General features: G+C 41.4%; 1 protein-coding gene across 5 annotated transcripts in view; it reads right to left on the reverse strand.

Annotated features, from left to right (window-relative positions):
- The window catches only part of ccdc186 (coiled-coil domain-containing protein 186), a 112,918-nt gene that overhangs the window by 93,520 nt on the left and 5,284 nt on the right, over positions 1-14,114 (reverse strand). For 4 of the 5 annotated variants that reach the window (XM_072239579.1, XM_072239576.1, XM_072239578.1 and 1 more), the window contains exon 2: positions 1,721-2,477. In XM_072239579.1, coding sequence (XP_072095680.1) covers positions 1,721-2,454 — 734 coding nt within the window. In that variant the 5' untranslated portion in view covers positions 2,455-2,477. Of the gene's footprint in view, positions 1-1,720; positions 2,478-7,896; positions 8,132-14,114 lie in introns of all 5 variants that reach the window. The other variant, XM_072239577.1, reaches the window with a different exon arrangement.

A 14,114-nucleotide genomic window follows, 5' to 3' on the forward strand; every position in this document is an offset into this window, starting at 1 on the left:
CTCCAATCATCAGCCTACAGTCCTCCTCTCCGTGCAATATAGTGCTCACCAATCATCAGCATACCATATTCCCCTCGGTGCAATACAGTGCTCACCAATCATCAACATAACATCCTCCCCTCTGTGGAATACAGTTCTCACCAATCATCAACATACTATCCTCCCCTCCGTGCAATACAGTGCTCACCAATCATCAGCATACCATCCTCCCTTCCGTGCAATACAGTGCTCACCAATCATCAGCATACCATATTCCCCTCCGTGCAATACAGTGCTCACCAATCATCAACATACCATCCTCCCCTCGGTGCAATGCAGTGCTCTCCAATCATCAGCCTACAGTCCTCCTCTCCGTGCAATACAGTGCTCACCAATCATCAGCATACCATATTCCCCTCCGTGCAATACAGTGCTCACCAATCATCAGCATACCATCCTCCCCTCTGTGGAATACAGTGCTCACCAATCATCAGCATACCATCCTCCCCTCGGTGCAATACAGTGCTCACCAATCATCAGCATACCATCCTCCCTTCCGTGCAATACAGTGCTCACCAATCATCAACGGTCTCCCCCATATCGTTTCAAAAAGTGAGATTGGACTCAACCAAATAACCCTGGTCCGACTGCACACTGCCATATTGGACTGAGAGACCTCTCACAGGATTGCTAACGGGCTGCTCGATCACTGCCCACCACTGGTTAGTATCGTACTATGTGCGAAGTTCAAAAAACAATCTTTCTTTGATCTCTCACAGAACCCTGGTTGAGAAACCCTGGGCTACAGTGTATAGAGATGGGAAGATTTACTTTTTATTTTATTTATTTAGAGATACAGCGCTGAACAGATCCTTCCTACCCTTTGAGCCGTGCCATCTGAACCAATCCTGTTTTAACCCTAACCTAATCATGGGACAATTTACAATGACCAATTAACCTACTAACTTATACAACTTTAGAATGGGAGAGGAAACAGGAGCAGTAGGGGAAAACTCACACATTCCACAGGGGGACTTACAAACTCCTTACAGACAGTGCCGGAATTGAACTCCAATCTCCAATGCCTATAGCTGCTTTAGTGTAGCTAACCACTACGCTACTATGTTATTTCAATTTTTACACAATTCCTCAACTCTAATCATTTTTATATTTTGAAGCTTCTTAATTTCATATTTCCTGTTAGAAACAAAACTCAAGGTCAGACTTAAGCATCACAATGAGTCCAAACTCTGGATTATTAACTCATTAACATGTACACGTCTCCAATCTATTCTCAATAGCTTACCTTAAAATAAATTATTGATAAATTGTATCCAATCCTTCAGTCTGAAAATGTTTGTTTTCTACATCAAAATGACTGAGTGCTAAATTCAGCTATTTACTAAAATAATATGAATCAGTCAATGGCATGTGTTTCTCTAATAGGCTGAAATGCAATACTGATGTTCTTTTCTCCAGATCCTGGAAGATACATTTGCCTAGATATAGAGTGAGGCATGATATGTTTCACAGAAAATGATGGCATAAGCCCAAGGGTAGTGTCTGACACCAAGTCATTCAAAATTATCTGCTCATAGAACAGCTCAGGTATATCCATTGTCTATTGTTCTATATACTACAATCACACAATAGGATTTACTGATTTCTCTGTTACTAACATACTGGATTTCTATTGACAAAGATAGCAGGATTTTTAAAATCTCTTGCAATTAATACTCACTTCTTTATTTTGCTTGCTTGTTGAAGACATTTATTTTGCAGAGATTCATTGAATATGACTACAGCGTTTCGTTCTTTTGTAATTCCATTAGGTAAACTGGGAGTCACTGTTGAATCTGTTGAAAAACTACTATATTCTGATTCTAGTTCATCCAGCAAAGCATCTTGAGAAGATTCAAATTCCATCCTGGATATTAGATCCTTAGTTATCTTGGTATCAAAAGGACTTGCTGAATCAATCTTCTGTGAAGGGTGAGATATGCATTTGCGCCAATCAGTAGTCTCTGCCTGTGTCAACTTCTCTGATAGGGGATTAAATGGTTGATCACTGACCGATGTAACAAATTCTCCACAATCAATCACTTTTTCTTTACATTCCGTTCCTATTCCCATATTACTGCTGAAAGACATTAGAGCACACGGCTCTCCACTTCCGCCAGGATCTGCCAAGTTATTCATACACCGTTCAATCTTTACATTCACTTGTGTTTTGGCAGATCCATCGTTATGTTCTGAATTTGTGTCTTCTTTTAATGTTAGTGTCTTGGTTGCTGAATACATCTCTGACTCAAGACATGTACCATTTTGTGCATCAGTTTCCTCACTTGTGATGCCATTAACAACTTCATCACTTTTGCCACCATCAATCATTGACAGATTTACTTTCTCATGGTCACAATTTGACATCTGTTCATCAGCCTCTGGCGTAATCAGCTCATCTGCTTGTTGTTCCATTCTCTGTCACTCAAATATTTATCCTGTAACAATTGAAACAAAACAAAGGCATTGAAATGACAAAGATCAGACATGTATATGAACTGAATTATGTATTGAAAATAAAGGCAATTATTCATAACTGCTTTCTCATACAATGGAAACTGTTCCAAAGACAAATAGATTTTGTATTAGCTGCTCCATATGGTGACTTAATTCAAATATAGCAACTGTGACAAATAAAAACATATAAAAGCATTAATTTATATGATGCAGTCTGATTCTTACGATTTATTTAGATACAGCATGGAATAAGCCCTTTCACCCCTTCGAGCCGCACCTCCCAGCAATCCCCCCAATTTAGTCTGATCCTAATCAGGAGACAATTTACCATGACCAATTAACCTACCAACTGGTACGTCTTTGGACTGTGGGAGGAAACCGGAGCACCCGGAGGAAACCCACACAGTCACGGGGAGAACAAGCTCCTTACAGACAGCAGCAGGAACTGAACTGGGGCCGCCTGTACTGTAAAGTGTTGTGCTAACCACTACACTACCGTACGGCCCAAAAATTGGAAGCATAGCATATCACAATATTGTAAGTAATTAACTATGGAGCTACAGACCCCTTATATCTCTGAAGTGAGTTCAGTTGCTTCATCAGCATTTAAACAAGGATTTCAATCAAGCAGAAGCTTAGTTAAAATTCTTCGTTAACAATTGAAGAAGAAGCTTAAAAATAAACTATGCAGGCCTTTAACCAAGACCAACAAAAACTTACAGAATTTACATACATGCATTTTTAGCCAGAGAGTGGTGAATCTGTGGAATTCTTTGCCACAAACAGCTGTGGAGGCCGACTTTATGTACATTTAAGGCAGAGGCTGATAAGATTACAGGGATACGGGGAGAAGGCAGGAGATTGGGGCTGAGAAGAAAATTGGATCCGCTGTGATGAAATGGCAGAGCAGACTCGATGGGCCAAATGGTCTAATTCTGCTCCTATATCGAATGGTCTTATAACAACGTAAAAGTCCAAAAAACTTGAAGACAACAGAGCAGCAGGAAGTTTCTTTACTGAATCCAGACAAATGAATATTACACATATAAATGCATGATGATCACCGCTGCCACCTTGTCCAAGGCAGTGGATTTGGCCCAGTACATCATGAGTAAAGCCCTCTCAACCATGGAGCACATCTACACGAAACGCTGTCATAGGAAAGCAGCATCCAGAGATCATGCTCTCTTGCTGCTGCCGTCGGGTAGAAGATACAGGAGCCTTAGGACTCACACCACCAGGTTCAAGAACAGCTACTACCACTCAACCATCAGGCTCATGAACAAAAGGGAATAACTACAATCACTTGCCCATCTATTGAGATATTTCCATAACCAACAATCTCACTTGACGGACTCTTTTATCTCATTATCTCACATTCTCATTATTTATTGCTATTTATTTATATTTGCATTTGCACAGCTTGTTGTCTTCTGCACTCTGGTTGATCTTTCATTGATCCTGTTATAGTTACTATTCTACAGATTTGCTGGGTATGCCCACAGGAAAAAGAATCTCAGTGTTTTATATGGTGACACATATGTACTTTGATAATAAAACTTACTTTGACTTTAAATTGCTTCAAACTACGGCATCAACTTTATTAATTTTTATACAAATAGTTTCACTAATGTAATACACACAAAAAGCATTTTTAAGTAAAAATGTCATGAAATTGTTGGAGAGATGGCCATTTTTTATTGGAGAGGTATGTTTTAAGATAGGCCTTAAAATTGTAAAGAAATAAATCAGGTAGCAAAGTGAAAGTGAAAAACAGACAGGAAAATGTTTTAGTAATGTACAGTATTCAGTGACAGTAACTGAACAGACCAAAAAGTTTAAATAAATTCTCATTCATTTGATTTATTTCAGTTCCCTTAAGTTTTAAGAATGAAGCTCAGACAATGAAAGCAGTAAAATTAGTTCATGATGAGAAAAGTGAGGTCATTTGGAAGTCTGGATGATCACCGAGCTTGGCAAAACGTTTGCAGATCTTCCAGCTCCAATCGAGAAGCCATCATCAGTGCACAGTTGAGGGTGTTGACTCCTCAGAATGCCAGCATATCCTCCAGGGTCCAAATGGATATTGATTAGACATTGTGATCTGATTCAAAACAGTTTAACAGTAGAACATTCTGACTGGCTAGCTTTGAGGGAGGTCTGTTGGAAGTGCTAGCTTCGCTGTCCAGATCCTGAGATTACTGGCAATTCGTTAATTGTTGACGTTGTTGTTTTTAGTGTGCAAACTTAAAGCACACGGTATTGGGGGTAAGGTATTGATGTGGATAGAGAATTGGTTAGCAGACAGGAAGCAAAGAGTGGCAATAAACGGGACCTTTTCAGAATGGCAGGCAGTGACTAGTGGGGTACCGCAAGGCTCAGTGCTGGGACCCCAGTTGTTTACAATATATATTAATGACTTGGATGAGGGAATTAAATGCAGCATCTCCAAGTTTGCGGATGACATGAAGCTGGGTGGCAGTGTTAGCTGTGAGGAGGATGCTAAGAGGATGCAGGGTGACTTGGATAGGTTGGGTGAGTGGGCAAATTCATGGCAGATGCAATTTAATGTGGATAAATGTGAAGTTATCCACTTTGGTGGCAAAAACAGGAAAACAGATTATTATCTGAATGGCGGCCGATTAGGAAAAGGGGAGGTGCAACGAGACCTGGGTGTCATTATACACCAGTCATTGAAAGTGGGCATGCAGGTACAGCAGGCGGTGAAAAAGGCGAATGGTATGCTGGCATTTATAGCGAGAGGATTCGAGTACAGGAGCAGGGAGGTACTACTGCAGTTGTACAAGGCCTTGGTGAGACCATACCTGGAGTATTGTGTGCAGTTTTGGTCCCCTAATCTGAGGAAAGACATCCTTGCCATAGAGGGAGTACAAAGAAGGTTCAACAGATTGATTCCTGGGATGGCAGGACTTTCATATGAAGAAAGACTGGATGAACTGGGCTTGTACTCGTTGGAATTTAGAAGATTGAGGGGGGGATCTGATTGAAACGTATAAAATCCTAAAGGGATTGGAAAGGCTAGATGCAGGAAGATTGTTCCCGATGTCGGGGAAGTCCAGAACGAGGCGTCACGGTTTGAGGATAAAGGCGAATACTTTTAGGACTGAGATTAGGAAAAACTTCTTCACACAGAGAGTGGTGAATCTGTGGAATTCTCTGCCACAGGAAACAGTTGAGGCCAGTTCATTGGCTATATTTAAGAGCGAGTTAGATATGGCCCTTGTGGCTAAAGGGATCAGAGGGTATGGAGGGAAGGCTGGTGCAGGGTTCTGAGTTGGATGATCAGCCATGATCATAATAAATGGCGGTGCAGGCTCGAAGGGCCGAATGGCCTACTCCTGTACCTATTTTCTATGTTTCTATGTTTCTCTGTTTTCCCCCCCATGAGGTTCATATACCAGATCTACGCTGATATGTTTGTTGATGGACCCTACTGTAGAGGACTATGCTTCGAGAAATTCTTGTTCTTGCTGGAGTCAAGATTCTGGCTGTCATTCAGTTGAAATGGTGTCTTTCTTCATCTTCATGAGCTGATACTGGCAAGAGTGGGTTGCACCTTCTGCTCGCTTGATAATGCTCATTAGCTTGGTTGATAGTTTTCTTCCTGTATGACCAATGTAATACTTATCAGTCACTACACTAGACTTTGCAGATAACATTTGTTCTATCAGTTACATATTGTTGTACTTTGAGCTTTGATAGAATCCTCCCCAAAGTTCCAGTCCACTTGTGAGCAACTGTGATGATGTGTTGCTAAAGCAGTCTTGCTGTCATTTCTGAGATGTTCTTTATGTACAGCAATACAACTAATTTGTTCATATGGTTTGTGTACCCGGGTTTCTGTGTCAGTGGTGTTGCAATGGGACTCAATTCTCTTGAATAAGGTCTTCATGCAGCTTTGTTAATGAGTATCAGCTAGTGAGCAAAAGGCACAACCCATTCTTGCTAATACTTGCTCATGAAGACGAAGGAGGACACCATTACAACTGGATGACAGCAAATCTTGACAAGCAAGAACAAGAAAATACGAGAATTTGCCTTCTTCTGGGCAGTGTCTTTACAAGACAGGTGACCCCAGCCATTATCAATATTCTTCAGAGACTGTTTACCTGGCATCAGTGGTCGCATGTGATATGCACCAGCCACACTTACGACCATACACCACCTGCTCCCATAGTTTCACATACCCTGATCTGGGGTGGTGGGGTAAAGCAGGTACTACACCTTGCCCAAGGGTGACCTGCAGGATAGCAGGAGGAAGGAGCGCCTTACACCTCCTTTGGCAGAGACACATCTCTACTCCACCAGAGTCAGAGTCTGGTTTATTATCACCGGCATGTGTTGTGAAATTTGTTAACTTAGCAGTAGCAGTTCAATGCAATACATGATAATATAGAACTAAATAAATAAATTACATTAAGTATATATATGTGTATTAAATAGATTAAAAATAGTGCAAAAACAGAAATAGTGTTCAAGGGTTCAATGTCCATTTAGGAATCGTATGGCAGATGGGAAGACGCTGTTCCTAAATCGCTGTGCATACCTTCAGGATTCTGTACCTTCTTCCATACAGTAACAATGAGAAAAGGGCACGCCCTGGCCTGGGTGAAGGGGGTCCTCAATAATGGACATCAACTTTCTGAGGCATCACTACTTGAAAATGTCTTAGATACCATAGAGACCAGTACCCAAGATGGAGCTGACTAATTTTATAACTTTCTGTAGATTCTTTCAAGCTGTGCAGTAGCTCCCAACATACCAGACAGTGATACAGCCTGTCAGAATGCTCTCCATGGTACATCTATAAAAGCTTTGAGTGTTTTATTTGACAAACCAAATCCCTTCAAACTCATAATGAAATATAGTTGCTGTCTTGTCTTCTTTATAGCTGCATCAATATGTTGGGACCAGGTTAGATACTCAGAGATCTTGACATCTAGGAACCTGAAATTGCTCACTCTCTCCACTTCTGATCTCTCTATGAGGATTAGTTCATGTTTCCACGTCCTACCCTTCCTGAAGTCCACAATCAGCTCTTTTGTCTTAAGCCAGAGATGTATCAACATTTATGTGGAAAGGATTACCAGTGAAAATAGGAATTTTAAACCAGTTAAAGATGTGGTAAGGCAGGGGTTCCCAACCTGAGGTCAATGGACCCCTCGGTTAATGGTAGCAGTCCATGGCATAAAAAAATGTTGGGGACTCCTGTTGTAAAGGAAATTGTAAGGAACCACTTGAAAATTATTAGTAAATACCAGTTGGACATATGGGCAAGGGTGGGGTAGTTATCAAATTAGGAAATTAATTGTTAAACAAATATGCAGGATGAGAAAAACCCAAATAAAAAATATTAATTTAAATAATATGATATAGTACCATTATTGACCAGATTTCAAGTTGAGCACAACTGACAGCTGACATTCCAAACCTCGGATAAGAGAGGAAGACCTCTTGGGGGCTGATATGTGGAAAGTCTCATCAGTGGAAAATACAACAGAGACACAGGAAATGGGAGAACTGAATGGAAGCATTTTATTTCCCGATGAATGACAGTTCATTAATAGATCATTTCCATAACTGGAGGTGCTGGTTGCCAAGTAATCTTCTATGGCTGCAGAAAAATGACAGAAAATGGGTGAGTTTAGTAGAGGGTATATGTTTTACAGAATCTGAGATCAAGTTGTGTCTTCCATATGCTTCAATGAACAAATCACTGATGATTTGGAGCTCTTCAATGCGCCTGCACAGCATTTGTCAATTGAGGAAAATAATGCTTAAAGATCAAACATTCAAGCCTCAAGGTCTATTGGATAGCCATGTTCTGGAAGGATAAGCATCCTCGAGAGAGTCACCAGCATGGGGATTTAGTTGTGGGAAGAGACTGGGTAGGCTGGGTTTGCTTTCCCTGGAATAGAGGAGGATAAGGCATACAAAATTATAGGCAGTAGGTAGTCAGAATCTTCCTATGCAGGTTTTAACTGAGAGGAAGGAATTTTAAAACACACTTGAGAAAGTTTTTTTTAAACTACAATGAGTGAATGATATGGATAACTCACCACTGGAGGAGAAGGAATATACACAGGAATCTGCATAGGCAAAACACAGAGTGTGTGGACTAAGTAAAGGCAAATAGGATTAGTTAGATGGAAAAAGAGCTTGGTATGGTTACGGTGGACTGAAGGGCCTATTTCCTGTTGTGCAAATCTATGACTTTACCATTCTCAGTACTGAAGTTATAACAAAAAGCTCAATATAGCTGAGCAGGCCACTCCAGCACCAAAGTCCTAAAACAGACAGTTCATGAATATTTTCAAAGGCCCCCTGAACACAATGCAAAATATTATTTATTCTTGGATATCACAGGTTTATGACCTCTCAAAATAAGGCTTCATCTCGTCCTAGTATAATTTCTTTTGGCTAAGAAACAGAGGGCTAGGAAAACAGAATCTAACAAAGAAGATGATTCTTAGGCATCCAGATAGAGTGGCCAACTAATGAAACTTTTAGACTCAAGCGCAAGAGTTGAATGCAGGTCGGTGCAACTTCGTGGAAGATGTTCCCTTTATTCTGATGATGTTTCTGCATGATCCCCAGGATTCAGTATAAGCATTATTACTGAAGGATAGTCAGTACAATGGTTCTCCAAGTCAAATCCATGAAGGAAAGAGAAAGTCTCCATTCCGGAGTGACAAACTCTACCTTCTGTAGCAACAACACACCTCAACATCCAAATGAAATATATTTCAAAAATTGGGATTCTCAATCGTCCAACAATTAATGAAGAACATCACTCTTGATTATGATACATTTCCTGTCAACATCACTTTGAGAGCATAATTACATCCTTCCCGTAGTCTAAATCGTGGTAGCATTGTTTTCACCTTAAGGGCTGCAGTAGTTCAAGGTAGAAGCTTATCATCTTACCACCAGCTTCGTAAGGCAAAGAAGAATGGGCAGATCCAGAAAAATGATTATTTTTAAAGCATCGTAAGGATCTACAGCATTAAGTGTTGGAATGCACATTTACTATTAAGAAAATCTGTCCTAAATGCTTGATCTTAAATACTGAATTGCAAGTTATGTCTTGATATTTCATAGTGCAATTCTAAATAGATCATGAGGTGGATGATATCACCAGTGCAGTGTATAAACAAAAATAGCAAAGGATGGCGAAATAATTTCAACTGTAGAATTGTCTGCTACACAACAATCAAGCTACTTAAATAACTTCACCTTTAATATTCATTTGTTTTCTTAATAGTCAGTCAAACATTCCACAGAAATCTTTGTGAAAAATAAGAATGTGGTATAAATATGTAAATTTAAAATCTTCTAATGCACTGAGAATCACACTGTTACTTAAAAAGATGTATCTCTGAAGCTCATGTGTATAAAAAGTGCTGACAAAAAAGCTTTCACAGCCAGGTTTGTTTCTACTACTAGGGCATAGTAAGTGCAGTGTGAACGGATGAATTTACGTACATTTCAAAACCAATTTTACCCAACATTACAAACAAGAGAAAATCTGCAGATACTGGAAATCCAAGCAACACACACAAAATGCTAGAGGAACTCAGCAGGGCAGGCAGCGTCTATAGGGAAAAAGTACAGATGATGTCTCAGGCCAAGACCCTTCGCAGGACTGGAAAGAAAAAAAATGAGTAGATTTAAAAGGTGAGGGAGGAGACAGAGAAACACAAGATGATAGGTGAAACTGGGAGGGAGGGGATGAAGTAAAAAGTTGGGAAGTTGATTGGTGAAAGAGATACAGGGCTGGGGAAGGGAGAGTCCAACAGGAGAACAGAAGTCCATGGAAGAAAGAAAAGCGGGGAGCAGCACCAAAGGGAGGTGATGGGCAGGCAAGGAGATAAGGTGAGAGAGGGGAAAGGAATGGGGAATGGTGAAGGAGAGGGCGGGTGGGAAGAGGAGGATTACCAGCAGGTACCTAACATTCCTTTGTTGACATGTATCAGAAAGCAAACTGCCACACCAAAACCATTTGTTCAGCTATTAAGAGCAAGAAGGAATTCAAAAGACCCATAGAAATTGTGTATAAACAAACTGATATAAGGGATATCAGAGATTCAAAACCATCAAATCTATTCTCAAATACCTGTAGACAATGTAAGTAATTGTCCTCTACAGCTGCTGAAATCACAGCACAAACTGTTCTGGGTCTACAACACCCAGAACATGCCCTGTCTACATCAGAAAGGAGGTACATAAGCCTGAAGGCACACACTCAAACGATTCAGGAACAGCTTCTTCCCCTCTGCCATCCAATTTCTGAAGGGACATTGAACCTATGAACACTACCCCACTACTGCTTCCTGCACGCATGCCGAGCTCATTGACTTCATTAAGTTTGCCTCCAACTTTCACCCTGCCCTCAAGTTTACCTGGTCCATTTCCAACACCTCCGTCCCCTTTCTAGATCTTTCTGTCTCTATCTCTGGAGACAGCTTATCTACTGATGTCTACTATAAGCCTACGGACTCTCACAGCTATCTGGACTATTCCTCTTCTCACCCCGTCTCTTGCAAAAATGCCACCCCCTTCTCGCAATTCCTCCGTCTCCGCCGCATCTGCTCTCAGGATGAGGCTTTTCATTCCAGGATGAAGGAGGTGTCCTTTTTTAAAGAAATGGGCTTCCCTTCCTCCACCATCAACTCTGCTCTCAAACATATCTCTCCCATTTCACGCACACCTGCTCTCCCCCCATCCTCCCGCCACCCCACTAGGAATAGCGTTCCCTTTGTCCTCACCTACCACCCCACCAGCCTCCGGGTCCAACATATAATTCTCCGTAACTTCCACCACCTCCAACGGGATCCCACCACTAAACACATCTTTCCCTCACCCCCCCTCTGCTTTCCGCAGGGATCGCTCCCTACACGACTCCCTTGTCCATTCGTCCCCCCATCCCTCCCCACCAATCCCCCTCCCGGCACTTATCCTTGTAAGCGGAACAAGTGCTACACATGCCTTTACACTTCCTCCCTCACTACTATTCAAGGCGCCAGACAGAGCTCTTGGCTCCATCCCTCCCCCTCCTGTTTTCTCCTGTCATTTTGGATCTCTCCCTTCCCCTCCCACTTTCAAATCTCTCACTAGCTCTTCTTTCAGTTAGTCCTGACGAAGGGTCTCGGCCCGAAATGTCCACTGTACCTCTTCCTGGAGTTGCTGCCTGGCCTGCTGCGTTCACCAGCAAGTTTTGTGTGTTGCTCCACTACTTTTTATATCTTTATTCTTGCACCACTTACTTAATTTAAATACACTGAGCCGTAGTAGCATCAGCTTCAACACTGATATTTTGTGTTATTCGACCACTTAACATTAACACATCATCAGTTATCATTGATTTGAACACTTAAAATTAAATAACCCTTAAACAACCTGGTCAAAACAGGTCAAATGGTTACTTCATTGTACTTCTGTTTCGAGTCCATGATGTTTTATCAAATTAGTTACACTAGCTCCTATAGTATTTAACTGACTGCAAATGCTTGGGACTTCTTGATCTAATGTACTTTTTGCTTTTCAAACTTAAGACAACATATCAGAACAATAGGTTTAATTAGCCATGGGCATAAAATATAATCTGCTTGTCTATTTTAACTAAATTTATTGACAGTGAAAGCCTGTGCATCCAGCGTTTTGTGCTATGATTTCTGGAGATAAGCTTAATCACTCCTGGCCTGTTTGTTGAGATATCCAGTAGTTCTAGTGCCGCAGCTTTTGTTTTGCATTACTGTACTGTCAGCACATTCACTGCTCCCATTAGCCATATGCTTGTAATGTATCAACTTAATGTGGAATGAGACAACAGTGGAAAAGCTATTGTGCTAATCCAACAATTCTTGAGATCAAAAAAATGTTTCCACTTTTTGGACATATTAACAATTTACATCAATAAAATTCTTTCACTTGACCTGCAACAGTCATTTTCAAATGTCAACAAGATTTCCTTGCAAACAGAGGTTGCTGACATTGCAGAAAACATTTATAGTTAAAATAATGCAAAGAAAAACCTGAAAGTTCAATAATCAACAAATTCTAATAATTTGAAGACTTTGAGTCCCATGAACCCAACTGTGGTTTGGACCTTAGTTTAAAATATCCCTAAACTACACTAACATATTTTCATGTATATTTGAATAGATATATAAGCTTTTCTTTGGAACCACCAAAACTTTAAATTGAGAGCCCTCCACACCAATCATACCCTTACCAACAAACACTTAGAAAATGGCAGTGCTGCGTCAGACTGACTACTACCTTGCTGGCATCAGGCTGCAACTCTCAGACACCTCCTCTTGCCTAACTCTTGAAAAGAGCCCCACGCCGTACCATCAGAAAATTGTCTCCGACACCATCATTGACCTCATCAACTCTGAAGAACTCACATCCACTGCCACCGAACTCACTGCTATTTCCTACCCAAGATCCACAAACCTGACCATCTGGGTAGACACATTGTCCTGCCCTACTAAACTAGTGTCCACAACTTCAACTCCATTCTATCCCACTTGGTTCACTCCCTTCTCAACTATATCTGCAACACCTCACATGTTTTCGATCCCCTCAATTACTTTCAATTCCTTGGCCCTGACTGTCTCATTTTCACCATGGATGTCCAGTCCTATACAATTCTAATCCTCATCAAGAAGGCCTCAAAGCTCTCTGCTTCTTTCTCAACATAAGACCCGATCAGTTCCCTTCCACCACCACCATCCCTGTCTGGAAGAACTGGTCTTCACCTTCAACAATTTGTCTTTTGGATCCTCCCACTTTCTTCAAACTCGAAGGGTAGCCGGGGCACCCACGTGGGCCACAGCTATGCCTGTGTTTTCATTGGCTACATAGAACAGTCTTCACTGGTTATGCTCCCCAACTCTTCCTGCGCTACACTGAAGACTGCATTGGTGCTGCTTCATGCACCTATGCTGAGCTCCTCAATTTCATCAACTTTGGCTCCAACTTGCACCCCGCCCTCCCTCCCCTGTCTCGATCTGTCTCCACCTGGGTAATCTCGACTATACCTCTTCCCCTATAAAAACGCTATTCCCTTTTCTCAGTTCCTTCATCTCCACCACGTTTCCTTTCTTTAATGAACCGGTTTCCCTTCCTCCATCATTGTTGCTGCCCTCACCTGCGTCTCTTCCATTTTCTGAACATCTGCATTCACCCCATCTTCCTGCTGCCTTAACAAGGATAGTGTTCTTCTTGACCTCACCTACCACTCCATGTGCATCCACATACAAAACATTATTGTTCACAAATTGTCATCTTCAGTGGGATACTACCACCAAACACATCTTTACTCACCCCTCTCCACTTTTCACCAGGATTGCCCCCCCCGCCCCTGTAATTCCCTTGTCTGTTCGTCCCTCTCCACTAATCTCCCTCCTGGCACACACTCCTGCACGCGACTGAAATGCTATGTCTGCCCACTCACCTCTTCCCTTGCCTCCATTCAGTTTCCCAAATAGTCCTTACACGTGAGGCAACAATTTACCTGTGAATCTGTTGGGTTTGTCTATTGTATCTAGTGCTCCCAATGCAGTCTCCCTACATTGGTGAAACCCGACATA

This window comes from Mobula birostris, chromosome 21 (genome assembly GCF_030028105.1).
Source record: "Mobula birostris isolate sMobBir1 chromosome 21, sMobBir1.hap1, whole genome shotgun sequence".
Classification (NCBI taxonomy): domain Eukaryota; kingdom Metazoa; phylum Chordata; class Chondrichthyes; order Myliobatiformes; family Myliobatidae; genus Mobula; species Mobula birostris.